The 27873-nt window shown below is 37.0% G+C and overlaps 1 protein-coding gene across 3 annotated transcripts in view; it reads right to left on the bottom strand.

Annotated features, from left to right (window-relative positions):
• Window positions 1–357: 357 nt before the first annotated feature.
• The window catches only part of MXI1 (MAX interactor 1, dimerization protein), a 74173-nt gene continuing 46657 nt past the window's right edge, over window positions 358–27873 (bottom strand). For all 3 annotated transcript variants that reach the window (XM_053584863.1, XM_053584864.1, XM_053584865.1), the window contains exons 4-6: window positions 7008–7122; window positions 6238–6409; window positions 358–2148 (exon numbers count right to left, since the gene is read on the bottom strand). In XM_053584863.1, coding sequence (XP_053440838.1) covers window positions 1985–2148; window positions 6238–6409; window positions 7008–7122 — 451 coding nt within the window. In that variant the 3' untranslated portion in view covers window positions 358–1984. The remainder of the gene's footprint in view (window positions 2149–6237; window positions 6410–7007; window positions 7123–27873) is intronic.

Genomic DNA, 27873 nt, shown 5'->3' with positions numbered 1-27873 from the left:
GAGAAAAACCCAGCCAGGAGTAATTGTAAATGAAATCAGAAATAAAATTTACCTGGGCCATAAAACTGAATTTGTTATGTTTTTCATCAAGTCCCCAGCACCTGAAATGTAGCAAGTTCTAATACTGGGCTTCTAAAGGCATGCAATTTTTCTCACATATCTACTTCAAAGAATTTCTTTCACTCAAACATAGCACAATCAAGGAAAAATTTTTGTGGCACAGGAAAAGCACAAGAACAAGTAAATATATGCTGAGGCCTAACATGACCAAGATGGTACATTTCACATATAGAAGCAGTGAATGCTGTTAAAGTGCTACTCACAAAAGGATAGTCTAACATTAACACACAACTCAACTGCACTGCTAAATATGGTTGTCTTTATTTTCTTTTTCCTTGCCCAGCCCTATCTAAACATAAAATAAAACTACAGGTCTAAAATTAACAACCCATTAAAATCAGCAATAAGTTATGAAAATCATAAAGCTTTTTTTCTTTTAAGTAATTAAGGGTAGTTAAATTATTCAAAGTGTACAAAGTCCAAACAGCCAGGGGTAAGGTCTCCAAGAAGACTTCAAGGTAAAGGAAAGGGCCAGAAGGGAACCTGGGAGTTTGAAAAACAAAGGGAACACATGACATTAAAGTGTAGGCTAGAAATTTCACTTAGAAGAAAATAACATTTCTGAAAAATCTGTAAGAGCAACAGTAGCACCTGCACAGTAGGACTGTGAGGAAGGAGAGAGACTGCCTGTAGGAAAATGGAAGCATATCTTTATGTTAAAATGAGACAAGTGCTGAACTTAACTATGTTAACTATGATAGTGTCTACTATAGATACCAGATGGTTAAAAGCTGGTAAAAGGTAATGATTCTAAAAGAAAACAAAAACAGCATTGATCTTTTTTCTACCTAGCCCAGACCTCATTCATTTTGTGCACTATAAAGAGTGAGGTGTGAGGTGTTTTATCATTATCAAATGCTGCATCAAAATAGATGATTTTTTTTTCCCATGTTTTTCCACTATAAAAGACATCTATTTTTATTTATGGACAAGCTTTAAAAAGATGTCATTTTGGTTTTTAACACATATAAACAGTTATCAAAATCTGAAATAAAAATGCTGCCGTGGCTCAGACCTTGGCCTACTAATCTGCGTAAACAACTCTTCTGACCCACGCAGACACAGAGGCACATGGAGCTTTTTCCTTCTGGCCCCCCAATCCATACTTATAGGCCTTGTGTGATAGAGGCTGTCAGGCATAGACTGCCCCCATGTGGCCTGGGGTGGTGGACGGAGAGCTGAGCTGGCGGTTAGGTGCCCTAGTGTTAACAATGCAGGATAAGGTTAGCTTACTTAGCATGGAATCCAACAGAAAGCTGAGCTGCATGATGATCCCTTTCAAAAGGCTTCATGGGAGTCTCTCCTTTTGCAGAGCATGAAATGAGCTTTTTTATATTTTAATACAGAATTGATCATCCACAGGCTTCATGATAGGCTCTCCTAGGCTGAGTTTTAATAGCTCTTTAGCTGTTCAAGATTAATGCCTGATTATCATGTCTTTTCATTAGTATAGATTTGATTTTGTTTTTAGGACCATAAAGTTCAGGAAGGGTTCATACCCCCATCCTTAAATGTGTCTACTCAGTGTAGTATGAGCAAACTAGAAAAGAAAAGAGAATGGAATCTTCAGTGTCCTCTTTTAAATCAACTCAATCAAATCAAGAAAATTTCACACAAGTTTTCTGTTGCCATTAGAAATTGTGATTTTTTTCCAATATGAATATTTGTTCTGCTGGGGAGGCTCTGCTCCACTTTTGCTAAAGTATTTGCCTAAATACAGGTCTTTGGTCTTTTGACCCTTTTGTTCAAGTATAGTTGTGTTTTTAGTTTTAAAGAGGAGACTGCATCATGAACCCAATTTAAGAGATTGTACTGAATTGGCCCAGTGAATATTTTGCCCTGCACTGTTATGTCATGCTGGGTTCTAGGAAGTGAAGGAAAGTTTGACACTGGCACTGGAGTAACCCTCGTCACTCCCAATACTCTGTAGGCTGCTGTGGTCATCAATGTCACTGATGCTGGTGGTGCTTATATTGTCCACTTCTCCATGGGAGAACTCTGTGCTTTCAACGTCCACTTCAATCTCCTCTGCCAAAGGGAAAAGAAGAATAACAAAATCAATAAGCTAGTATATATGTGCACCTTCAAAAACTAACAGGGCCTGAGGAAAGGTGACATAAAAGAAATAATATACAAACAGCTTATTATTAGTGATCTCTGGAGAACAGAGGTACTAAAGGTGAAGAGACAGGAATATTTTTTGCCAAGGGGAATGTCTGGTATACAGTGGTGGTCTTAATTTAGGCAGCAAGTTTACTAAACCCTTTGACGCCAGTCTGTCTGGACCTCCCACTTAAAGCATTTGGCCTACTTGGGAATTAGTGCTTAATATTAAAAGATCTCAACCCCAAGTGGTTTAACAACATCTGTTTTGCATTAAACAATTCTCAGTGTTGTTTATTAATCAGGGTTGCCTTAAAGGGGGGGAAAAAACCCCAAATAAACAGAATATAGGCAAACTAAAAAATTTATCCATCCAGGCCTTTGGTGGTATCATTCTACAGATAGTTTGACAGGTTTCTATTCATCATAAAGATCTCTGACTATTCAGTAACTAAAATAAGCAAGTCATAAAGTTGACTTTAAGGGATTTATCTTCATTTTAATTTTCTTCCTCAAACATTGTGTGAAAGAAGAGTCTAAGGCATAAAAGTCTCTGGATTACAGTGATAATCTATAGTAAAGATTATAGTAAAGGCCCTCTGGTAGTGATTTATAGCTACAAAAATCAAACATTTAAAAAAAAAACCTAAATACATATGTGATCTAGCCATCATTAACACACAAATTGTTAAATACTACATACACAATCACCAGTAATACATAGAAAGCAATACAAACTTCAAAAATAAAAGGGGATTTAAAAATTGTTTTTTCCCATAAAAACTAAACTTAAATAGGTCAAAGGCTAATGTTTCACATTTGGCACCGATAACAATTGCTTTAGGAAAAGTAGGTTCTTACTGAGGCCAAAAAGACAGGGTGAAGCTATTTCAAAGTATATACTTTTCAAAAGGGCTTGCTGCTTCAAAAGTTTTAAAGAATTGTTTTTAAAAACGCAGGCAGCTGTCCAAACAAGCTGTGCAAATAATCTGTGAATTCATAACTATTTGCTTCATATCCACATGCAGAAGCCATTCAGTGTTTCCCTGCATCATAGAACACTCATCCAACCTACAACTGAGAAGTAATATCAAAGCACCTTATATCAAACATACCATGCTGACTCAATCAAAGTAAAATGAGAGACTTTTCCAGCCAAATGGACCAGAAATTAAAGGTCCCTGTAACACTGGGAATAAATGGTTGCCAGCTCAGGATAAGAGTATTTGGTAAAGTATACTGAGAGTACTAAAAAAAAAATAACTATCCTATCTAATAATAGATACACCCTCTGTGAAATTTAGAGGGTGGTGGGGTTGTGTTCAAGGAGGAGGTAACAGGAAAGCAGCGAAAGCCTACAGACCTGACAAAGTCACATAACGAGATAAAGACTAGGACAGAAGTCATCGTAATTCAGGATTATTTCTAGTATACTTTTCTTCAAAGCTGAGTGCCACATTAAAAATAACCATTTACACAGAAAAATAGAACAAAATAGCTAGGGTTGTTATTAAAAAGGATAAAAACCAATTTGAAAGGCTCCTCCTAACCAAACGTGGGACAATTTTGAGTATTTAAAAGAATTAAAAAGAATGACTGCAATGGATTGAAACACATTCAATACATAAAAACATGAGTTTAGAGATAAAATAAAAAAAAAAAAAAACTTGTCACCTCTGGAAGTTGCTTCTGGCACCAAGTCTATTTGCAAAATTGATAAAGCAAGAAAACCAAGCATTTATCCCACCTTCCCTGTGTTAACCAAAAGTTGATGAGGAAATGTTCTTTATGGAAGAAAAGCAAACACCAGGGAAATGACAGAATTAGAAAATCACTGTCTCATAACACCTAATGAAATAATCAGGGCAAAAATTATTGATTGCTAAACTATTAAGTGAAAGGTTGATACATTTACATAAATTATCAAGATGATAATGCTTGAACCTACTGATTAATCAAACATCACCAAAAGTGAGACAACTAGACATAATACTGATGCAACAGGAAATACAAAGCACCACCTACGAAGTCATCTCACATCTGTCACCCAGTTTACAGGAAATATAAGGGAAAGAACATGTTAAAAGGACACCATAATCAGACAAATCATGTGGGAAACTCTGTAAGAAAAATGTCCTAGTTTCTTGATGTTTAAAAAATATTTGTTTTTACAGACACACACACACACACACACATACTCATTCATATTACCTCTCCTGAAGAAGTCTTTGTGAGATGTTGGGTGTAAGTCAGTTTTCTGTTTCTATCAAAATGGTATGAAAAAAACAAGTGCAGGAGGAAAAATTCTGATACATTAAGGCACACACTAAAATGCAATGTGGACTTTGGATCCTGATTCAAAAAATGTTATCAATAAGTTAAATACCATTTTTGAGAGAACTGGAGAAAATTTATCAGACTGGACATTATATAACATAAATAAGATTATCTGACTTCATTAATTTTGTGTAGTTATTATAACTACATTTTTAAGTCCTATGTATTTAAGATACATATTAAAATTTAGAGACAAAATGATGTTATCTAGGTGGTGATTTAAAATATTCCAATAAAAAATATTGAGGATGAGGGTGGTACAGAACAGATGAAATAGGAATGACAGAATGCTGACAGCTGTTCAAAGTGGATGGTGAGTATATGTTGATTATGTTTTATTACTGGTGGTGAGTAGGAGTTCATTATTCTATACTCTCTACTTTTGAGTATGTTTGAAAATTTCCATTATAGAAAGTCAAAACAAAAATAATAAAAATCAAAGTCTTAAAAACAAAAGAAACTTGTCACTGGCTAATGTTTTAGAATCCTTAAGATCTCATGAGCTCTATTCCCCCAAATGTAAGATGTAAAATCACCAGTTCACCTCTGGGACCTTTTTACTGAGAAATGAGGCCTGACATGGTGGGCACTATAGATAAACAAATCAATATAATTCAAACCATTTCTTTTTTGGTTGATTTCTGTTCTTTAATTCTGCCAAAGATAAAAATTCTAGGAAAAATGGAAAGAGAATTGAAGGGTGTGGTACTTTAAAATATACCTATAAAAATTATCACCACCAGTAATGAAACATATCATCATCTATCACAATTAACTGAAAGCACAGTATCACTTGTCATATTCCTTGCCCTACACATACACCTTTGACCTAACCATTTGAAAAGATCACACAAACCCAAATTGAGGGACACTATAATTAGCCATTATTCTTCAAAAGTGTTATCGTCATGAAAGAAAGGTCAATGACTGTCTAATGAATGCAGGATCCTGCCAAAGATCCTGCAAGAAAAAGGGCGTCAATGGAAAAACTGGTAGAATTTGAATAAAGTCTACAAATTACTTAACAGTATTGTATCAGTGTTAATTTCCTCCTTTTGATATTGTGTTATGGAATAAAATCATGTAAGATGTTAACATTAGGGGAAGCTGGGTGAAGGGTATATGAAAACTATCATTTTCTACTGAAATCTTAAAATTTTTTATAAGTCTAAAATTATTTCAAAATAAAAAGTTAAAAATATATACATATGGGCGGCGCCTGTGGCTCAGTGAGTAGGGTGCCGGCCCCATATGCCGAGGCTGGCGGGTTCAAACCCAGCCCTGGCCGAACTGCAACAACAATAACAAAAAAAATAGCCGGGCATTGTGGCGGGCGCCTGTAGTCCCAGCTGCTCGGGAGGCTGAGGCAAGAGAATCGCATAAGCCCAAGAGTTAGAGGTTGCTGTGAGCCGTGTGACGCCACGGCACTCTACCCGAGGGCGGTACAGTGACACTCTGTCTCTACAAAAAAAAAACATATATATATACACACACCCATATATTTTCAAGAAAAAACTATTCTGTCCTTCATACGGGCATTGCTAGACAAAATATAATTGCTAATAATATAACTGTTGGCTAAAAAGAAGGCAAATACAGTGCTTCCCAACATACCCTCCCCTATTTCCAGATACAGAAATGCTTAGTATTTCATTAGAGAAGAGGCACACTGCCTACCTCGCTCTGAATCAGAACGATCTGAAGAAATAGTTGATCCAATGCTGTCCATTCGTATTCGTTCCATCTCCTGAGGACCCTGCAGCTGTTCTAGTCGCCGCTTTAAAAATCTCTGTTCTCGTTCCAAATTCTCAAGCTGGTGTTGGCTCTTCCTTTCAGCTTCTTCAAGTTTCTAAAACGATGAAATTATACTTATGCTTGTGTATAGTCCAGTACAAACAATAAAATCAATTTCTACCTAACATCTTAAAAGATTTTTTTGACATAGAAACGAATATACAAGTAGACGTATATTCATATATAAAATAAATATAAATACGTTTTTAAGTATCCAAAATAGTTCAGTCTTTATGTGTGTGAAATGAATGCTATGTTACTTAAACAAGATGGAATTATAAAAGTCAGTGAAGTAATCTACAGAGAAACTTTCCTCTGTAGTGTGGTGTTTGATGGAAAAATACTGAGGGCCACAGCTAAATGAAGTTATCTCCACCAGAGGGCACAACTGCCTTCTTTCTGAGTATAAGGAGGGTAATTGTTACTTCCTAGTGTTTCTAGTTCTTCAAATGGCCACTGTCAAAAAGATTTACTTTAATCAGGTTATGTTGCTCCCATCAGATTAGCTGGTAAGTTTTTTAAAAGATTTCTCTTGAGGTCAGTTATTAAGGAGAGCACGGTAAGCTAGCTGAAGTATATAAATAAGAAGGAATCATTGCCACCTTAAACGAAAACCAAAAGAATTGTGCAAATCTGAAAGTAAAAGTTCTCACCTTGATGTGTGCTTTGGCTTTGTTCAGCAAACCAAGTGTTGTATGCCTGGTACAGTCTGGTCCTAGTGGAATCAGAACTTTCAAGCGTTCTAAACACAGACGCAGATGAGCTCGTCTAAAAGACAAAAAGTCAAATCAGCACAACTTGTATATTCCACTAGAAACATCATAAAACCTATTTTACGATAAATAATTTGCAGTTATTCAGCCTACAGGATGGATGTTATACTGCTAATTCTTCAGTTCCAAAGTACCGTATCTCCAAGTGTAGGGTCCTGCATTTCAGTGTCTGCCATTTCTGCTATTCTTTGTGGACACCAGTCACTTCAGATTTTTATCCCTAATGGTAATAATCTCTGTCAGAGATGGTTTATTTTTTAGCCCATCCCCATGAACTGTCTCAAATGTATTAATATGGAAATGTGAAAACATACTAGGGCAATTTTATTTGTTCTTGAATGCCTAAAACCACAGGTTAGATAGGAGTTTTCAGCTGTGGTACTCCAAAGGGATATACAATGGAAATACAAGTTTCCATTTCCTCCCTCGGACACACACACACAAAAATCTCCACCTCTCTGCAACTGCACCCATCCTATGTTACATGTTGTGATGTATTAGTTCAAACCATTGGAAATTTTTGATATTCAACCATTTTTTACTTATAAAAATGGTATTTTCTTATGATCCACATAAATGAAACAGCAAAATTCTGTGACCAGCTATCGGGTTAGACAAAACATATGCCCTGGAACCAATTCTAGCCACTGAAATAACAACCCATAAAATAGTTCCCTGCTTCCTATCTAAGTGTACCAGCTCACTGGCTTAGTTATATTTTTCTATTCCTTGCCCGCCTTTTTTTACTCTCACTACCTTGCCTCCATTTTTCTACAAAGTTTTTACTTAGTCATTGCATTCTCTGATCCACCCATCCTATGGGAAAGTTAGGGGAAATTTCTCCTGAAAATGCCAGCAGAGAACCCCATAGATTTAACTTCTCTGGGTTCTAAAAGGAACTCTGATCAAGGTGATAAGAGTTCTAAGTAGTAATTTCATTCTAAAACAATACTAGTCAACATCTTTAGTCCCATGCCTCATACAGCATAACAATTCAGCAGATAAGAGTACATCTGAAAAAATTTACAAACATTTATTCCTCTCCTTAAGAAGCTAAAACTGAACTTTCAGCAACTGTTTCAGCTGCATCAGTAACAAAACACACTCCATTTTCTTTCCAAAAGGGACCAAAATGGCATGACTAACCCACCAAACTATGCTTTCTCTGTCTTAATACACAAAAATGTCAAATGAAATTCTCAAATACTAGCAATCTGAAAGGAAAAGGCAGTAAGCAGCCAATTATGTCACTGACAAGCAAGGATGATTAAGGGTAGTGAGGTCAGAGGTTTGGCTGATGAATCCTCAAGATTCTTTGAGCACCTACTAGCCCAGCTATGGTTAAAGGTCTGTTAGCATATCCATTCCAAATCTCTTTATTGAGTTCAATACCTCAAGTCTAATAATTGGTTCCAGGCTGAAATCTGACATACCTGATGTGGATAAAGAAATGCTTTTATTTTTCCAAAACAAAAGGTATATCAGTGGATTCCCCCTTAATAATATTTAACAATTTCAAAGTTATTCTCCTCACTGTTCTCCCCAAATTCATAGAACCTTTAGCAAAATTTTCATTTTTAACCGGAAAATCTCTTAGGTGAGGAATCTCACGTGATGAGAGTGCACTTGCTGAGCAGACAAAAAAAAAAAAAAAAGAAAAGAAAATAGGGTAAAAGATGCCTTTAAACCGTCCATTAGGATTATGATGGCATATGACTAACAACTACGCTCACACGCTATGACTGGGGATTGCAGAGAGACACCAGCAGTTCCTTTTACTAATAGTTTAGAAGTTCTGGCTCTGAATTCAGCCTTCTAAAAAAGGTTAAAGCAACTAGCAAAGTTAAGAAATATATTACCTTAAGAATAGCTTGTCAATTTTGTTCAAATTACTCAACTCCACAAATTCAGCATATATAGGAATTATCTTTTACTTTTCAGTTTAAGAAACTTCAAAATGGGCGGCACCTGTGGCTCAGTGAGTAGGGCGCTGGCCCCATGTTCCGAGGGTGGCAGGTTCAAACCCAGCCCCAGCCAAACTGCAACCAAAAAATAGCCAGGCGTTGTGGCGGGCACCTGTAGTCCCAGCTGCTTGGGAGGCTGAGGCAGGAGAATCGCCTAAGCCCAGGAGTTGGAGGTTGCTGTGAGCTGTGTGACGCCACGGCACTCTACCAAGGGCAATAAAGTGAAACTCTGTCTCTACAAAAAAAAAAAAAAACTTCAAAATGATTCCTCACTACAGTTTCACATCAAAGAAAAAAGGGCGGGTTGAGTTTCCATTTTGTGAAATTTACTAAAACCTAAGCTGAAAATAACTAACATAATATTAAAATGTCTGGGATTTTTTTCTGTTTTAGTCAATGTACTCAGCACTGTTTCAGATACTTGCAGAAAAAGTAAAAAAAATATTGAACTTTAAGAGTTTATAGACTATCGAATGAAACATACTGTTCTGCCTTCCTTGGTTCATGCTGAATTAAGTCATATGGATATCAAGAGCAAGAGAATGTGAATAAATGGAGAGATTGTAATTAGAGGGGATAGACTTGTAAAAGAGGTTGAAACTTAACTTTGGACTTGAAAGACATTGAATCTGTCTATGAAAAAGCAAGGTTTACCCCGATAATTAAAAGAGAGCACAGATAGAAGTAAAACTCTGCAGAACTCAACAGAACTCTAGCAGATGGAAGAGGGGAGGAGAAGGGTGATATCACACCTCACAGGTATAGGCTACACTATCTGGATGATGGGCACACTTACAACTTTGACTCAAGCAGTATAAAAGCAATCAGTATAATCAAAACATTTGCACCCCTGGGCGGCAACTGTGGCTTAAGGAGTGGGGCGCCAGCCCCATATACCGGAGGTGGCAGGTTCAAACCTGGCCCTGGCCAAAAACTGCAAAAACAAAAACAACAACAACAACAACAAAAATAAAACATTTGCACCCCTGTAATATTCAGAAATAATAATGACCTAAAATTGTAGATTAGGACTAAGTTTAAGCCTAAAATTAAAAATACTATAGTTTCTTTCATTTAACGGAAAATGACTGAGTTGGAATTCTGTAAGATTATACCAGATAAGTGTAGTAGTATGGGGATTTGCAATAGCACTGTCAAACCAGGAGCTACCCAGACCAAAGTGGAATGAGGCGTAAGTGAACAGGGAAGGCAGAATGCCCTCTAAAGTATTTTATTAGCCACTACCGAACATTACTTCACCGAAGTAATTACAAATCTCTTCCAACATAAGCTTATACCAAGAAAACACACCCTGAGATATGTCTCACAAAGGACAGTGAAATCATTCTCCAACCTTTGTAAATACAATCCTTCGAAATAGATACGAGTGTGAAGGACAAGCAGTGAATGATGTCCTCTGCTCTCCTGTGGGGAGAGGTGTATCTGTGGGAGCCGAAGATCATTTCCTCTAGTTTTTACATTTGTAAATGAAAAAGGATTTGTAAAGTGTGACACTTTATGGGGGCAAGACATGATTGCAAGAGGGACTTTACCTAACAATTGCAATCAGTGTAACTGGCTTATTGTACCCTCAATGAATCCCCAACAATAAAAAAAAAAAAAAAGAAAAAAAAAGAAAAAGGATTTGTAGACTAGAGGACAGTAGCTGACCAAGGGAGCCATACTTTTCAGAGTCCTATCCCATCCAAATAATGCACACAGTTAACCAGCTGTGCTTATATGCCACTTAGGTAAATGCATCATTCCAAGAGCAATGGATAAATGGATACTCTATGACTGAAAACCAGAATGGATTAAATCAGAACACCTGTTCTCTTCCATGTGTAAGTTTTTTCTCTCCAGCAAATTCTCGGGATAAGAATTATATAGCAAAATTATTCCTCTCTTATGATGGGGCTGCTCTCCACCCTTTCCCTCTCAGTCTCCCTCTTGGTACCGCAAGCTCAGCCACCAATGACCTAGAAAGGCATATCTTCTGCTGCCATCTGGTCCTTTCTTTTCTTGCCTCCACTCTCACGTGACTGGTCAGGAGCCTCCTGCGTGGGGCTGCCAGATCATGAGCACTAAAAGACTTTGGGGAAAGGTAAGAGGATGAGAAACAGAAGAAAAAGGTTTGGTTTGAAAATCCATATGCACAGAGGAAAAAATGGAACTATCATATGATGTTTTTCAAGTCTATAAGGAGTAGAAGAGCTGACATGGAGAAGGAGGAGTCATGAAAGGCATGGTCCTGCACCTCCACTCAAAGTAGGGAAAGAAGGATGGGGAAAGTCAAGGCTGCTATTTCGAATATTATGATGAACACTATACAAACAGTAAGTAGAAAGAAATCCAACACCGTAAAATTTATGAAACTAGATTTGATGAAAAACAATGGGAAAAAAATTAGCCCCCTGGTTGGCACATACTGAACTTAACACGAGATTTTTTTTTTCCAAATACATGGATAACTTGATAAAAACTGTATACCTGAAATGTTTCCTAGTTTAGCATGGGTGATAGTAAAGCAAAGTCAGAATTAGACACTGCAGCAGGAGGTACCCTGTGAGAAAACTGGAGTCTCCTTGCTGAAAGGGAGGGGATTAGGGAATAGAGAGATACCCAGGTGCTTTTATTTTCAAAGACACTTTGAGGTCTGTTTTAAAATTGTGATTTAAAAGTGGGTTTTGCCTAGGGAAAAGGCAATTCCCAGCCACTAGCCCTGTTAGAGAGAAGAGTCCTATCAAAAGTAACTACACCTTCAAAAAGGGCAAGCCCCCCTGTGGGAGAAGGAACAATTAGAGTCTGTTTGGCTTTTATTTTGGTACATCGGGATCATTTTTCCATGAAGGAACCAATGCTGCTTTTGATTTCAAACCCTGTGAACTCTACTGCCAAGTTGACATACCACAGAACATGAAGGGAAGTGATTTTGTTATATAATGGTCTTTTCTAGTAGCTGTGGCATTTTAAAGCATAGGTATAACAACTAAAAGCAGCACGCACTGTTGTGAGGAGAGAAGAAAGGATTCCCTTTTGAAAAAAAATTGGAAGTATCATTTGATGGTATTTTTCATGTAGTCTCTTGAAACTTTAATCCCCCTGGCCCAACAATAAGAAATCTAACCCCGATCTGGCCCTACAAACTGTGCACTGGCTGATGCCCTTAAAGGCAGGGTCCTTCACTGGAACTTGCCTTTCATTCCTCCACTACAGGACACCAAGACTTTGCCAAGCAACTAAATCAAAATGGAAAACAAGTCAAATGATAGGGACTGTGCTTATATTTTCCTCTCTGCAGAATGTTATGCAATGGGCTGTGAGCCCTCCCATGAGCCACCTTCTCAAAGCTGCAGTGGCTTGTGGCCAGGTTTCCCAACTCCCCACACAGACTCCTGCACATGACAGCTGCTAGCTGCTTATCCTACACATTATATATAATATACCAAAGTTTCTTTAAAATTGAGTGTGTTGAGAATTTCTTAAAAATCTCCAAAGTTATAGAAAAAATTGCCTGCCTCCTTTTCTTACAAATAATGACATGAGAAATGGATCCTGAGATATCAAAAACACCTGGTGCTCATGAATTTTATTTATTTTATTTTTTATTTTTTTGAAGTTTTTGGCCAGGGCTGGGTTTGAACCCACCACCTCGGCATATGGGGCTGGCTCCCCACTCTTTTGAGCCACAGGCACTGCCCATGAATTTTATCTATTAAAACATAAATGATCACATTTAGCTGTGTAGCTTGTGTTTGTGAAATAAGAAAGCTAAACAAGCTATTTCTATAAAATGGCATTTGATAATTATATGTTTCATCTACAATGCATATATTATCTACTTCACAGAAAATAAACATGCTATTAACTCCCAGGTAGTAACTTGGCAAGTGGCATTTCCCTAGCGTCACATCTGACTGTGGTAGTCATGGGACTCAATGACAACAGGAATAAAAACTTAGGAAAATAACTGGGACCCTATTCTCACTTTTCAAAAGAAGTTGCTTTCATTTAATATATTTCTTAATTAGTATATTACAGAGTGATCAAACAGAAATATCAAGTGTTATTATGAATTAGCAAATTATACAAAGTACATACTGCAAATGCTAAAGTATACACTATATACAGGATACTATAAAATACATATATAATAATATAAATTATTCTAGTATCATACTGTCCACCTCAGCATCAATGGATTCATCTACATACAAAGGAGAATTAAAAGGTTGAGATACATGTTATTTATTATTGGAAGACTTTTAAAAACCACTTTCTCCCAATAAAATCTAAGTTGTTCTTAGGGTAGATTATATATACCCCTGGAGGTATTCAACACTGAGCCAGAGGGTAGCTGAAGCCATTAGATTAAAACACTTTCAGAAGTCATAATTTTCTCAAAGATTAGATGAGAAACACTGTTTTACATAAAAACATGCACAGATAATGTAAAATGTACTTAGAAAATAAAAGAAGTCTTGTAATAAATTTCACATAATTTCATACAGGTTCAGTATCCCTTACCTGAAATCCTTGGGACCAGACGTGTTTTGGATTTTGGAGTATTTGCGTATATTCAGTTGAACATTCCAAATCCGAAAATCCAAAATGCTCCAATAAGCATTTCCTTGGAGCATTGGTTTTGGATTTTGGACCATGTCAGATTTCCAGATTTGGGATGTTAAATCCCAGGACCTCCAGGAATCTCTGTTCAAATTGCTAAAGCAAATTACTATAGATCACTGTTAGAGCTCTGGACTTTGGAACACCATTTCTGAATCAAGGCTGGGATTATGTCTCTCAAAGATTTAGAGAAAGAAGGAAAAGAAAGAAGGGACAGGGGAAAGGGGATACAGGAGGGAGAGATGTTAAGATGACAAAATAGTATATTCTTTCTCAAGCTACACAGATTACATGTAGGCTAAAATTTTATTTAGTTTTTACAACTCAGAGATAGGAAGGGCCTGAAGTGCCACTCAGTCACTAACAATGATCATAAGTAAACAGTGAGTCCTGCCCTGTTATGACACTGAGCTAGATGCTATGAAGATTGTAAGAGCTGCCAGTAGTAATGTAGTAGTAATTTTTATCTGTTTAAAGACTATCATTTAGTCCTCTGCTACCACCTTTCTAGCCTCATGCCCCATTACTCATACCCTTCAACAACCAAATGTGTTTTTACACTTGCCGATTTCCCTATCTGGAATGCCCTTCTCTCCAACTGTCCACTTGGCACCTAAGTCACTTTTCCACCCGCAACCAAACTATTGTTTCTTCGTGAGACCTTCTTCACTATACTCCCCTTCCTTGGATAATTAATATTTGGTTTTTACACTAATCACACTGTATTTCAATTAAGATTGAATCCATACTTTCAATCAACACCAAAGTGGAGAGAAGAGATATAATGTAATTTATACATATGCACGTATACATACACAAACATACATATGTGTATATGTGTTTACACGTATGTATATATGTGTGTATGTATATACTTAAAATATAATTTTTAGTAGCAGGTACTGGGACTTTTTAACTTACCAAAGTTGAGGTAACAATACTGGGGCCTCCAAACAGTATAACCTGCTGCCTAGCCAGCATTTATTAAGAGATCTGCTTACGATTTGCTTATGAATGCTAGAACTCTTAATACTTGTATTGGTGCAGGTGAAGTGACCTGTGAATGTTAAGGTGTGTTCCACCAAAAGATCGACATGTAGAGTGACTGACCAACAGTCTCCAACTGCCCTGGTTAGAATGCAGTGGCCTCCTCATAGCTGACTGCAATCTCAAACTCCCTGGGACTACAGGCATGTGCTGCCACACCTGGCTGAGTTTATATTTTTTGCAGAGATGGGGCCTCAAACTCCTGACCTCAAAGGATCTTCCTGCCTTGGCATTCCAAAGCACTAGGATAACAGGCATGAGCCACCTCACTGGCCTCCAACCTAACTCTTGATTAGAATCAATATTAGAATCTCTTAACAGTGAAGCAGAGGATTTAAGAATTGCATTACAACACAATTATTCAGAAGACAAAAATGTCAAATGAAATTCAGACAGAAAAATTTTAATCCAACTTGTCACCAAATTCAACTTTCTGATCTTATTAAAAGGCCTCCTAGCAAGTGGAAGATTTGACCTGACTTAAATTTAAGTTTATCTTTGTTCCAGCTGTTGTTCAAGAAATAGTAGTTAGAGAAAAGATATGCCATGGTTAAAAAAAAAATAGGGATAACAACAGGTAACAATGCAGGAAGGCAGTTGCTGAGAAGAAAATAGAAAAGTAACAGCTAAGAAAACCTGGGTATGAGAGGGTAAAGCCTAAAAAGAAACATGCCCAATGCAAAGAAAGAAAATTAAATCAACTGTTTTTGTCCCATTCAGCAAATGGGAAACTAATGTATACACAAGTTTGCAAGACCCATGGACTAACCATATTTCATTGTCCTACACTCATTTCTGAGGAAGACTTCACTTCTGACAGCCTCATTTGGGGGAAAAAATTAAAATCTTGTTCCAGAGGCATGTGTCCTTACTAGAATTCCCACAAGGAAGCCAAAGTGATTTAACTCACCAAAGTGATTTAAAAGAAATTGTTCACTTGATAACCATTCTGTGTTAGGTTTAGTTTCTATGCATATATCCCTTCTCTTATCTGTTTATAAAGATCTGGTTAAAAACAAAAACTTGATCATTCATTTACCAGATTTTTTCTTTGGTCACACAAGAACTTTCTGTATTCCAAGTTTCAAAGTCTGGGAAATAGGGCTACATCACTGGAGAAAACAGTGGCAATTTGTTCTAAATACAAAATAGCTTATTTTCCTCTGGCAAGTCTCCAGGGCTTTGGGTGGAGGGAAAGGATACTTACTCTCTCTGGAGACATCAGGCCAGAAACCTGGACTACTGTCAAAACTTAGCTGTGGGTGGGAGAGAATATTTAAAAATTATTTATCTTTCACATCAATTTGGGAACTGATTAAAGATTTTTGCCTTATTAACAGTTTTTCACTCTTTGGTCTTTTGTTGGTGTTTATCCCCATTCTGGCAGCCCCCATCGGCTGATTTAATGGTACCAAGGGGCTGAGAAGTGTTGCTGTCCAAAAGAAAAAGCATTCTCTCACAGGGACTGGGAAGGCAATCTGCAATCACAACAGTAGCTACTTGTTAATTTTCTATTTGAAACACAGTGATGTCAATAGTATTGTACCCCGCCAGCCACCATGGGGTAAAGTACATTTTGAAACCAAAACAAACTTCCTACGTGCTGGCAAGTCAGATTTGAGACACAGTGATAACACTCCATAAGACGCTGTCCTTGCTTATATACAAAATGCACACAACAAGAATTGAGTCTAGGGCAGCATCTGTGGCTCAGTGAGTAGGGCACCGGCCCCATATACCAAGGGTGGATGTTCAAACTCAGCCCCGGCCAAAAACCACAGAAAAACCAAACTGCAACAAAAAAACAGCTGGGCGTTGTGGCAGGCGCCTGTAGTCCCAGCTACTTGGGAGGCTGAGGCAAGAGAACTGCCTAAGCCCAACAGCTAGAGGTTGCTGTGAGCTGTGACGCCACAGCACTCTACTGAGGGTAACAAAGTGAGACTTTGTCTCAAAAATAATAATAATAATGATAATGAAAAAAGAATTGAGGGTACTCTTCTACAAAAGTTCAAGTCTAACTTTTACAGCTCCACTCCTACCCAGAGCCCAGTATAACTGTTTAATTGTATCAAATTATTGTCCAGGATGGCAGAGGGAAATGAAGAAATACTATTACTGATCTCTAACAAAACAGTAATCCCACAGAGCACAGACAGCACACTTGAAAATACTTTGTAATGGAGCTGTTCATGTACTGCATAGAAGCATAAGATGAAAATAGCAAAGTGATTTTAAAAATGGTCCCACTACTAAGATGTGATTAGTGTAATAGCTCATTTTAAGGGATATATTCACTTAGGAGAAAAGATACATTTTATTAAATGAAACAGGAACATTCTAACTTAAGAATTACTGCATTCACCTGAAAGGTGAATACTCAACAATCTATACTGAATTTGAGTAACCTGAAACAGAGAGCTAACTGACTTACAATCGCCTGTAAGTAGTAACTATGCTTACTACTGACAGATGGCAAATGCTTTGGCATGGCTGGACATCTGCCAATTCAAACATTTTACAGTCTCATTTTAGTACATTATCCCAAAATCAAAATGCAGTTTGTTTTTTGGTAAAGAAGGGAATAACATTTGGAGTAGAAAAAGGGGGTAACAAAGAGCAATTGTTGGCTGATGTGTTTGTGTAGTTTTTTGTTGTTGTCTGTTTTAACAACCTTGAAGTATTCATAGGCCTTTTGGAACCTCTGGAAAAACAGAATTCACAGAATTTTAAATTTGCCATACTCCTAAAAGTGACAGAAAATTAATGTTCTGTTGTATCTTTTTATTACTAAATTGCTTAACTATTCTGAGCTTTCTCTTTCATTACACCATATCACATTTTTTTTCATGACCACAGGACCCAACTTAAAGAGTAGTTTTGTAAGTTACTTCTGGAGCCAGCCTAGTATAACACAACACCCGGCACCAATCCTGGGCAGGCTCTTCCCTGATAAGGCAGACATTTTTTCTTTTTTTTTTTTTTTATTGTTAAATCGTAGCTGTGTACATTAGTGCAATCGCCTGTAAGGCAGACATTTTTTCAATGTTGTCTTAGGGCACTGACAGATGGGTACTTCTACGCCGTAGACAGTGAACATGCCTTAAGAACTATGCCATTTAAAAAAAAAATCATCTGAAAAAGGAAAGATGTTCAGAAGATTAACAACAGTTACAACAATCTCCTAAATGGTAAACTTTTATCAAGCAAAAGACTGGGTTTAAGTTATGGCTAGACTGCAACACTATACTGTGTGACTTGTTTCTATTTATATGTGTCTAAGTCTTAGACTTAGACTAAGACTCTCCTCTGAAAAAGCCCAGGAAAAGACTACATGAGAGGGGAATAAGGGCTCTAGTATTCACTTCATGTGATTCCAGCCAAGCTCGGTTTGTATTTATTAGAGTTTTCTGTTCTGAGGACTGCTACACAAGTGTTTTACACTTTTTTCTTTGTATTTCTTTATTTTATTTTATTTTATTTTATTTTTTGAGACAGAGTCTCACTATGTGGCTCTCAGTAGAGTGCTATGGCATCACAGCTCACAGCAACCTCAAACTCTTGGGCTTAAGCAATTCTCTTGCCTCAGTGTCCGAGTAGCTGGGACTACAGGTGCCCGCCACAACACTTGGCTATTTTTGTTGTTGTTGTTGTATTGTTATTGTTGTTTCGTAGGCCTGGGCGGGGTTCAAGCCTGATAGCCCAGGTGTATGTGCCTGGCGCCCTAGCCACTGAGCTACAGGTGCTGAGCCTATTTCTTTATTCTTAAAATTGACAAATAATAATTGTACATTTTGATTTCATCAATAGCTCAGGGGAGTTGCCCTGAAAAATCTGAAAAGTTCCATGGATTTGGGAAAAGAAGGAAGAACCAGGCCAAGGGAACATGCCAATCAAAATCCTGGATGTTCTTCCTCACAGGCTGTGTGGCTCTCTTGCCTAAGTATGTTCCAGCAAAGGAATATGAAGACTATTACTCCAACTGATGAAGCTTGTAGAATACATAGGTGTAAAGTTTATCAAACTTGGCTGCATTTCCTTTCAGATACTACAGGATGAAAGCTTAAAGCATCTTTCAGGGTCACCAATAGATCACATACCATAAAACAAAATATATATTAAGGATCCTTTGAAATGGCGAAAAATAAAACCCAGTATTTACTCAGTATTTTCAAAAATACCAATATTTCCTGAACATTGTAAGCCCACATACTCAAGCTTTTCTCATTCAACTGACCCAATACACACAGCCGTAAATTCCAACTGTTTTCAAGAAGTTTTAAGAGTTCAGTATCACCTAATGCTCTTTAGGAAAAGATACATCCATTACAAAAATAGCAGTCTTGCAAACTCACTGAGCTATATCTAAAGTGTGTTACATTTACAAGTGTTTTAACTGCAAAGATAGAATTTCTAATCGAGAAAGAGCTTTATTTAGAAGAGACTAAATTTTTTTACAGCTTTGCCAAATACAAGCTGTTCTGCAAATAAATAATTGTGAAATGGCTGGAATAATGTGAGTCAAGATAGAAAAACATAAAAAATTACAATTTCAAAGAAGAATGCCACACTGATCACACCAATGGTCCAAATGCCAAAGAGTTTTTGTCAGTGACACCAATTATGGCTCAGGCAAGACTGGGACAGTTGTCCTCTGTGACAATGACCTATATATTATAGACACATATCTCTCACTATCTTTCCAAAGCCCAATAGCAATATTTTATCAAAGAACTGATCTAAACTTGGTTTGATTTTATTTTTACTTTCCTTTAGGACAGTAAGTCCCTACATAGACCATGCATTGTATTAAGTAGCATTTTTTTAATCAGAAAATTCTTCCTTTGAGATTTAAAAGAGGTACACTCCTTAATTTTAGTCACTATGATTTTGGTGACAAAATCTAAGTACACCATTCCCTCATTTCCAGATTTCTCCCTTATTCTAATTTAGCCATTACAACATTTCCAGATTAGAAAGCTGGTATCTTTCACATTTAATTTTAGATTATTTAAAGATCAGCTTTTCTCTAATTATTTCAGATAAAAGTACTGGAAAACAAAGAAAAAAACAGATTTTTTTTTTCTAATAGCTAAAATCCCATCTCAACTTCAGTTTTCAGGCAAGCTTAAAGACAAGTTGTGGGTTTAAATTTTTAAAAATCAATAATCTAGGAAGATGTATTAGAGCAGGCAGAAAGTTTAAAAAGGCACAGGATTTCCCACACAAACATTTGTTTGGGGTTCTTTATTAAAGGATAAAATGAGAAGCACTCAGATAAAATATAAGGTACAAGAGGAAATTCATGACCTCAAAAGCTACTAGGCTCTTCACCCTATAGGGTTTACTAGGACAAAATTAACATCTTCAATAGTACCCCCAACAGAACGACATCTAAGAGATTCTGGACGGCTAAGGAAATGGGTACACAGTTATCCTTTTTTACTCAACAGCACAGCAGATTTAACCATCCCAGTTGAAGCTTTTGGTTGTTTTCACAAGTCACTTGGGCATTCACCAATATAGCCACTACGAAAAGAACAAACCATAGGAGATGTCCCTTCATAGAAAAAACACAGCCATTAAAAATGACACCATATTTTAGCTGTCATCAGAGACATACCAGGCAAGGAACAATAAATTAAGAGAAAATTCTCTATCACATTCTCTAAATGTACTCTCAGGCCCATAGCTATCTTATCCATGCTGAATAGCTGTAAATCCACCCTCACCCCAGAATAAGTGGCAAGCTATATTTTAATGATTAAAAGACAACAAAAAAGACTCCGACATAGCATTTCTCCTGAAAGCCCTTTCAAACATAATGAAAACATGACAAAACCAATTTTGGCAAACTCCTGGACAGAACTATGCACGTCACAGAAATAATCGTTCATGACTAAGCTGTTCATGGCAGCTTCAGCCTCTGATAAGCCCCTGCTATGAGTTTACTTCAACTCTCATCTGGGACACACACACAACTTAGCACTTAATTATATACTTCTCATAGGGGCTTTATAATAACATCTTTTGTCTTCTACCTAGTTAGACTATAAATTCCCAAGACCAGGGCCCAGGACTTCTACTTCTTTTATCCTATCCTCAGTACATAGCACAGAATTAATGCTTAATAATTAATTATTAAGCACTGTCAATGATTTGTAATTATCTTTAGGAGTCCTTTATTAGTACCAGGAACTAAGGCACTTCAAATGAACTCCCATTTCCACCAAAAATTTCAAATCAGGAAACACGATCTTAGGGTTGGTTAATGGCATATAAGACTGTTAAGAAACATTAGCATAAAGTATCTGACCACTGCCTGTAACTTTTAAGTCATTCTAGATTGATAATCAAAGAAGTTCAAAACAAACCCTAAATTTTCAACATATTTCCTCATTTTCTTACCTAAAAGTACAAAGAGTGGAGGAGGAGAGAGAGTTCGAGGGAAAGGCCAAATTGTACCTTATTAAAAATAGTAGAAGTGTTGATAAAAGATAATTCTTCTTTAAAAAAATTTTTAGAGGCAGGATCTCACCATGCTGCCCAGGCTGGCCTCAAACTCCTGAGCTCAAGTGATCTTCCTACCTCAGCCTCTGAGTTTATAGGTGTATGCCACCATTGTCTAGTTTCAAAGATCAATAATTCCTAGCTATTGTTAATTCCTAACCACTGTTAGGCCTGTACTAGCATCAAACCCCTCTGTACTCAAAGCACCGCAAGAAATGTTGAAAAACCTCTAATTAACCTTCACCTGCCAAGAAAGGTGGGTCCATTTTGCAAATTGAAGGTGCCAAGCTCAAACATATGTTTGAGCTCTAGCTTTTCCATATCCAACTAAAAAATCCTGAACAGAAGGAGAATACAGTTCTTCATAACATCTGAAAAAATGTTTCTCCATTAGAAAACTATCATTTGGAAAAAAATATTTTAAAATTAAAGAACTATCACTAACTCTCAACTAATGTTAAAAAAAATCATTTTTTCTATTCCATTCGAACATTATGGAACATTGTTGACAATATTCAAATAAATGGAATTTTATTACAGAAAATTCTAAAGCTAATTAAAATTTAGAAAATGATATATTTAATAAAATATTAATTTTAGCCTGAGTAAATTAATCTACGTAAGGAATCTATCTGGATGAAAATTTAAAATTTGTGACCTCAAACCATTAATATTTTTCTTTCTAAGCCAGCAGATCAGAATGTGCTAAACAAAACTATTTTTTAAATTTCTAATAAAAAGCTCAACAGAGAACAAACAGGGTTGGTTAATGGCATATAAGACTGTTCAATATACCATATTTGAAACTCACTAAAATAGTTACACATCACTTCCTATTTAATAACCTCTCGTAAATGAGCCTCAGAACTGATATACATGTAATTCATACATATCTTTGTAAAAACAAATGCATATCAGGTGGTGCCTGTGGCGCAAAGGAGTAGGGAACTGGCCCCATGTGCCAGAAGTGGTGGGTTTAAACCCAGCCCTGTCCAAAAAGCTGAAAAAAAAAAATGCGTATCTCTCTCTCACACACACACATTTTTTTGTGGTAATGTAAGAGTAGCTCCATGTGAACACCTGTGAGCACTGACTGACCGCTGTAATAACAATCTCTGTGGCTAGCAGCATTTATGGAAATTCACAGCATCCTATGATATTTTTGTAATGCTATTAATTCTAAACTAAGAAAGATGTTAGCTTTCCAAAAAGGAATAAGTCTTCCCAAGGCCCCACCCAAGAAAACGGTTCCAGTTGATCATGGAAACTTCCATGAAAGAATCTATTTGTTTAAATAGTTCTGCAAGCTTTTAATAATGTCAAAGTAAATAACTATGAGAATAAACCAAGTTATAAAAAATCAGATGCAAAACAGAATTAACACAACTGTAAATTAAAAATCATAAAGAGTCTACATCACAAAAATCGAGTAGAAATTTAGTAAGATACTAATATCAAACAATATAGCTATGTAGATAGATAGGGTAACAAAACATCAAGGTTAAGACACTTCTTTTTTTTTTTTTTTTGTGATTTTTGGCCGGGGCTGGGTTTGAACCCGCCACCTCCGGCATATGGGACCGGCGCCCTACTCCTTGAGCCACAGGCGCCACCAAGACACTTCTATAAATTCCAAACATTTTGAGGAAATGTTTTCATAACAAAAAATAATCTGTCACAGCTTCTACACTATTTATAGTAAAACTTTAAATTGCAATTGAGTTTTTTGGTCTGCTGTACCAAATTAAATACAGAAAAAAATATACTCTCATCATCAAGAGTCATTTTTCCATGGCACAACTTTAGTAGAGAGGTCCCATTATAAAGCACAATTGCCACATAGTTCCTAAGTGGGTCATATTACCTAGAATATCCTATGGGGACAAACTGTTCTCTCTGAAGCAGGAATGAAGAACAAAACTATTTTCTTTGGAAAGGGAAGATATTTGCAGGGTAGCAAATATCTCACTATGTGCCTTCCCAAAATATTTTCTATCTTGAAACGGCAGATTTCACTAAAAAACAAACAAACAAACAAACAAACAAAAAACCCCACAGCTTATTTGACTTGGCATTCAACATTTTTCTCTTAATCTAACAAAAGGTGCAGAAGAGCCTGCCACAGAAATGTCTGTTATTAATTCACTTAGTACCTGTTGCTTGAAGTACCCAGTATCTTGAGTACTAAGTGCAAGCACTCTGTCAGATACAAAGACAAACAAGTAACAAATTCTGCCCTCATGGAATGTATAAGATCTAGAAAGAAGATATATGATCTGTATATGGGAGAAATTACAATATAAAGTATACGATCTGTATATGGGAGAAATTACAACATAAAGTGGTATGGGTTAAAATTCACATGAGTGACACAAACTGTGAACTTCAGATAGGAATTAAGAGGAGAGGTCACTTTGGATAAGCAGGAAAGGCCTTGTGAAAAATTTACATTATATTTTACCTGTGCCTTGAAGGGAGTATGAAAGCCTCTAGTATGGGAATCAGAAAACCTAGGTTCTCACCCTTTATCATTAACCAGCTTGGGGGCACACATAACTTACAGGGACTCAGACTTTGAATACTTGACTACTTGAATAGACAATTTTCTGAGGTCCATTATCTATGGATCTGACAGATAGGTTACATATATTGCTTCTTTTAAGGTATCATTTTTAAGCAATACACTCTTGATACACGACAGTTTCCCTTGAATCCGCTTCCTTCCCCAAAGGTAATAAGTGTATCATTTTAACATATATCTTTTTTTTTTTAATTTTTTTTTTGTACAGAGAGATGTACTGTACCATCCTCAGGTAGAGTGCCATGATGTCACACGGCTCACAGCAACCTCTAACTCTTGGGCTTACGCGATTCTCTTGCCTCAGCCTCCCAAGTAGCTGGGACTATAGGCGCCTGCCACAACACCCGGCTATTTTTTTGTTGCAGTTTGGCCGGGGCTGGGTTTGATCCCGCCACCCTCGGCATATGGGACCGGCTTTTTGGACATGTGCCTTTTCCAATGCATTTATATACATATATAATGTACATATGGAAAAACAGCCTGCCCTCAGTATCTGTGAAGAATTGGGACCTCCCTCGAATACTAAAACCCACAAATGTTCAAGTCCCTGAAAAAAATGGCACAGTATTTGCCTATAACCTATGCTTCTGTGTAATTTAAGTTATCTCTAGATTACTTATGATACTTAATATAATGTGAATGTTATGTAAATAGTTTTTTTGTTTCTTGGTTTTTTTTGTTGTTGTTGTTGTTTTTTGGTACAAAGTCTCACTCTATTGCCCTGGATAGAGTGCCATATATCATAGCTCACAATCTCAAACTCTTGGGCTCAAGTGGTTCTCTTGCCTCGGCCTACCCAGTAGTTGGGACTACATGTGCCTGCCACAAATCCCAGCTAGTTTTTTGTATATTTGGTAGAGCCAGGGTCTCGCTCTTGCTTAGGCTGGTCTCAAACTCCTGAACTCATGCAATCCAGCCCCCTCAGCCTCTCAGAGTGGTAGGATCACTGGTGTGAGCCACAGCACCCAGCTGCTATGTAAATAGTTGTTATACTGTATCATAAAAGGAATAATGACAAGGGAAAAAAATTCTGGTCAATGCAGATCCAATTTTTTTCCCCAAGTATTTTCAAGCTAGTTAGTTCTACACATGCAGACCCAGGGAGATGGAGGGCCAAACCCATGGATATATGGTTTTGCTTTATAATTTTTAACACAAATGAAATCGTACTGGAAAACCATTTTATAATTTTTTTTTCATTTATGTCTTGGAAATCTCTCCACATAACACATATACAGGTCTATATCATTCTTTTTATTTGTTGCAAGGTATGGATATCTCATCATTTATTTACCTATTCCCCTACTGACAGGAATTCAGGTTACTTTTAATTTGAGATTAACACTTGTTATGCTTACTCATGTCTCTTTGTGCATGAGTATAAGTTCCAAGGGATGAGGATACAGTCCACGAATCTCAGCCAAAGGTAGAAAAGATAAGGGAAAATGAAGAAGTTGAAACCAGGCATCCATATTTTCAGTAGAAAAGGAAATAAAATGTCATAACAGTATACTGGAAATGCTTTTAGACTGGGAGACAGGTGATAGGGTCCTAGCCCTTGGTACAAAAACTGTATCTGAGAGTAAAATGTGGGATTGGAGCTCGGTGCCTGTAGCTCAGCGGTTAACATGCCAGCAACATACACCAGGGGCTGGCGGGTTTGTTCCTGGCCCAGGGCCTGCCACACAACAATGACAACTACAACAAAAAAATAGCCAGGCGTTGTGGTGGGCACCTGTAGTCCCAGCTACTTGGGAGGCTGAGGCAAGAGAATCGCTTAAGCCCAAAAGTTTGAAGTTGCTATGAGCTGTGATGCCACAGCACTCTACCCAGGGTGACATAGTGAGACTGTCTCAAAAAAAAAAAAAAAAAAAAAGTGGGATTGGGCACTTAAAATCTCAGGACTCTTTAAGACTAAAGACCATTCAATTGTACCACCTAATTTTAGAGGTAGAAAAACCCTATCTGTAAACTAGAATATGATTTGATGACCTCTAGCTTTGCAGTTTTAACCCATATTCTACTGGAGGGGTTAAAAAATGGTTTGATTACTCATTATGATAAATTCTATAGGGAGACAGTAAGAAGAAGGACCAAATCACAAGGAGGTTGCAATTAAAGACAGCATAAACTTCTAGCGGATCCAGTCAGCACATCTGTGACGTGCAGCAGCTCTTAAAAACTCTGAAACCAAAATTAAAAATAAGAAGAAATAGAGATGTCTCTGACTAAGGAACAGGGCCTGGCAGACTATCACAGCAGAGAGGACATGATTGAAGAGATACTTTCATTTATTGTCTAAATGGTAAGGAAGAAAGGTTACAATATACTAACCTGCCGCTTACTTTCTTGCCAGATTTACTGACAGATATTTTAGATGAGCTAAGCTGTCCTTCCTTGTTCTGTGTTAACAGCCGTGTGCTTTTTCCCCCTGGTACAGTACACCTCATCTAATGATCACTGGGGCCTATTAAAGTGACGGATTAGATACGGCAATACAATATGGTTACAACACAAAACCAGATTTCTGGAAGATACAGCAACATGATATAGTTACAAAGACAAAACTGGATTTCTGGAAGATACAGCAATACACTATGGTTACAACTACAAAACCGGATTCTGGAGCCTGAGCAAATACAAACTTGTCAGAGAACACTAAAAAGTGACTAGGAGTTATAGCACAATAATGTTTACAGATTAACTTGTTACCTCTCCTTAGAAATCAGCTTTCCAAAAGGGACAAGGTCCTGCATATTTGTGAGCATTTAAATCTCTGAATTCAAATTTCTATCCATATTTATGCATAGGTATATATGTACGTAGGTATATTTGCAGCTTTGAGAAATCAGTTTATAGTACACACACACGTTTCTTAAGGCAAATTCTAGTTTTATATAAATACTAATCAAAGTACTTCATTATAAGACTTTATAGCTACAACCAACATGTATTATAATAATCTATAGATATTTTACAAAGTACCAAATTTTAAATGAAATGTGGGACTAAGCTGATTTTTCCCATTGGCCTTTCATTTTTTGTGTGTTGGGGGGGCAAGCATTTATATATGTACATATGTATATATTTATATTATGAAAAATGCTTCAATGACAGCACAATTAAGTTTTTTTTTCTTTTCTTTTCTTTTTCCTTTTTTTTGAGACAAAGTCTCACTATGTCACCCTCCGTAGAGTGCCTTGGCTTACACCAACCTCAAACTCTTGGGCTTAAGCGATTCTCTTGCCTCAGCCTCCCCAATAGCAAGGACTACAGGCACCCACCACAATGCCTGGGTATTTTTTGCTGTTGTTTAGCAGGCCCAGGCCGGATTCCAACCCACCAGCCCCGGTGTATGTGGCCGGCGCCCTAACCACTAAGCTACGAGTGCTGAGCCCACACTTAAGCTTCTAATATGCCTATAATTACTGAACTTAAAAATTCACAGGACTATAAAACGTTTTATATAGGGAAGGCGTTCAGAGATATCTCAATCTCTTCCTTTTACAGCCAAGAAAAGCAAGATTTCAAGAAGTTATATAATTTATACAATATCCACAGCCTACCTAGTGGTAGAGATGAAAAGAAAAATTATATCTTCTGACTCCTGGCACAATTCTCATGTCAATGCATTATTTATCCCTGAAGAAGCCATTTGTATTGGATTCCAGGTATTCTTGTTGACAATTTGGCTTCCAAACCATGGTTAGTATTAAAAAAAAAAAAAAAATCTTTCTTCACTGGCTTTCCCTTCAAAAACCAACAAAACAAGGAAGTCATTTACTTATTTAATTCTTAAGGTCTAACTTTTCTTGATGCTGAAGATACGGGGTATAAGCAATATATCGTGTACTTATCCCAGTGTTGAATTATCTTCCAAGAACATTTGTCTTCAAAAATAGGGCAGCAAATAATCAGATTAAGAAACTCTGTTCTCACTACTGAATCCCCATTTAGATCTGAATTTTTCACTAGTAACACTTATGGTATTTTAAAATACAATATTCACCAGAAGTATAAA

The sequence above is a fragment of the Nycticebus coucang genome, chromosome 3 (assembly GCF_027406575.1).
Source record: "Nycticebus coucang isolate mNycCou1 chromosome 3, mNycCou1.pri, whole genome shotgun sequence".
NCBI classification, from domain to species: Eukaryota; Metazoa; Chordata; class Mammalia; order Primates; family Lorisidae; genus Nycticebus; species Nycticebus coucang.
The sequence above is the reverse complement of the archived record's forward strand: the minus strand, read 5'-3'. Positions and strand labels throughout refer to the sequence as shown.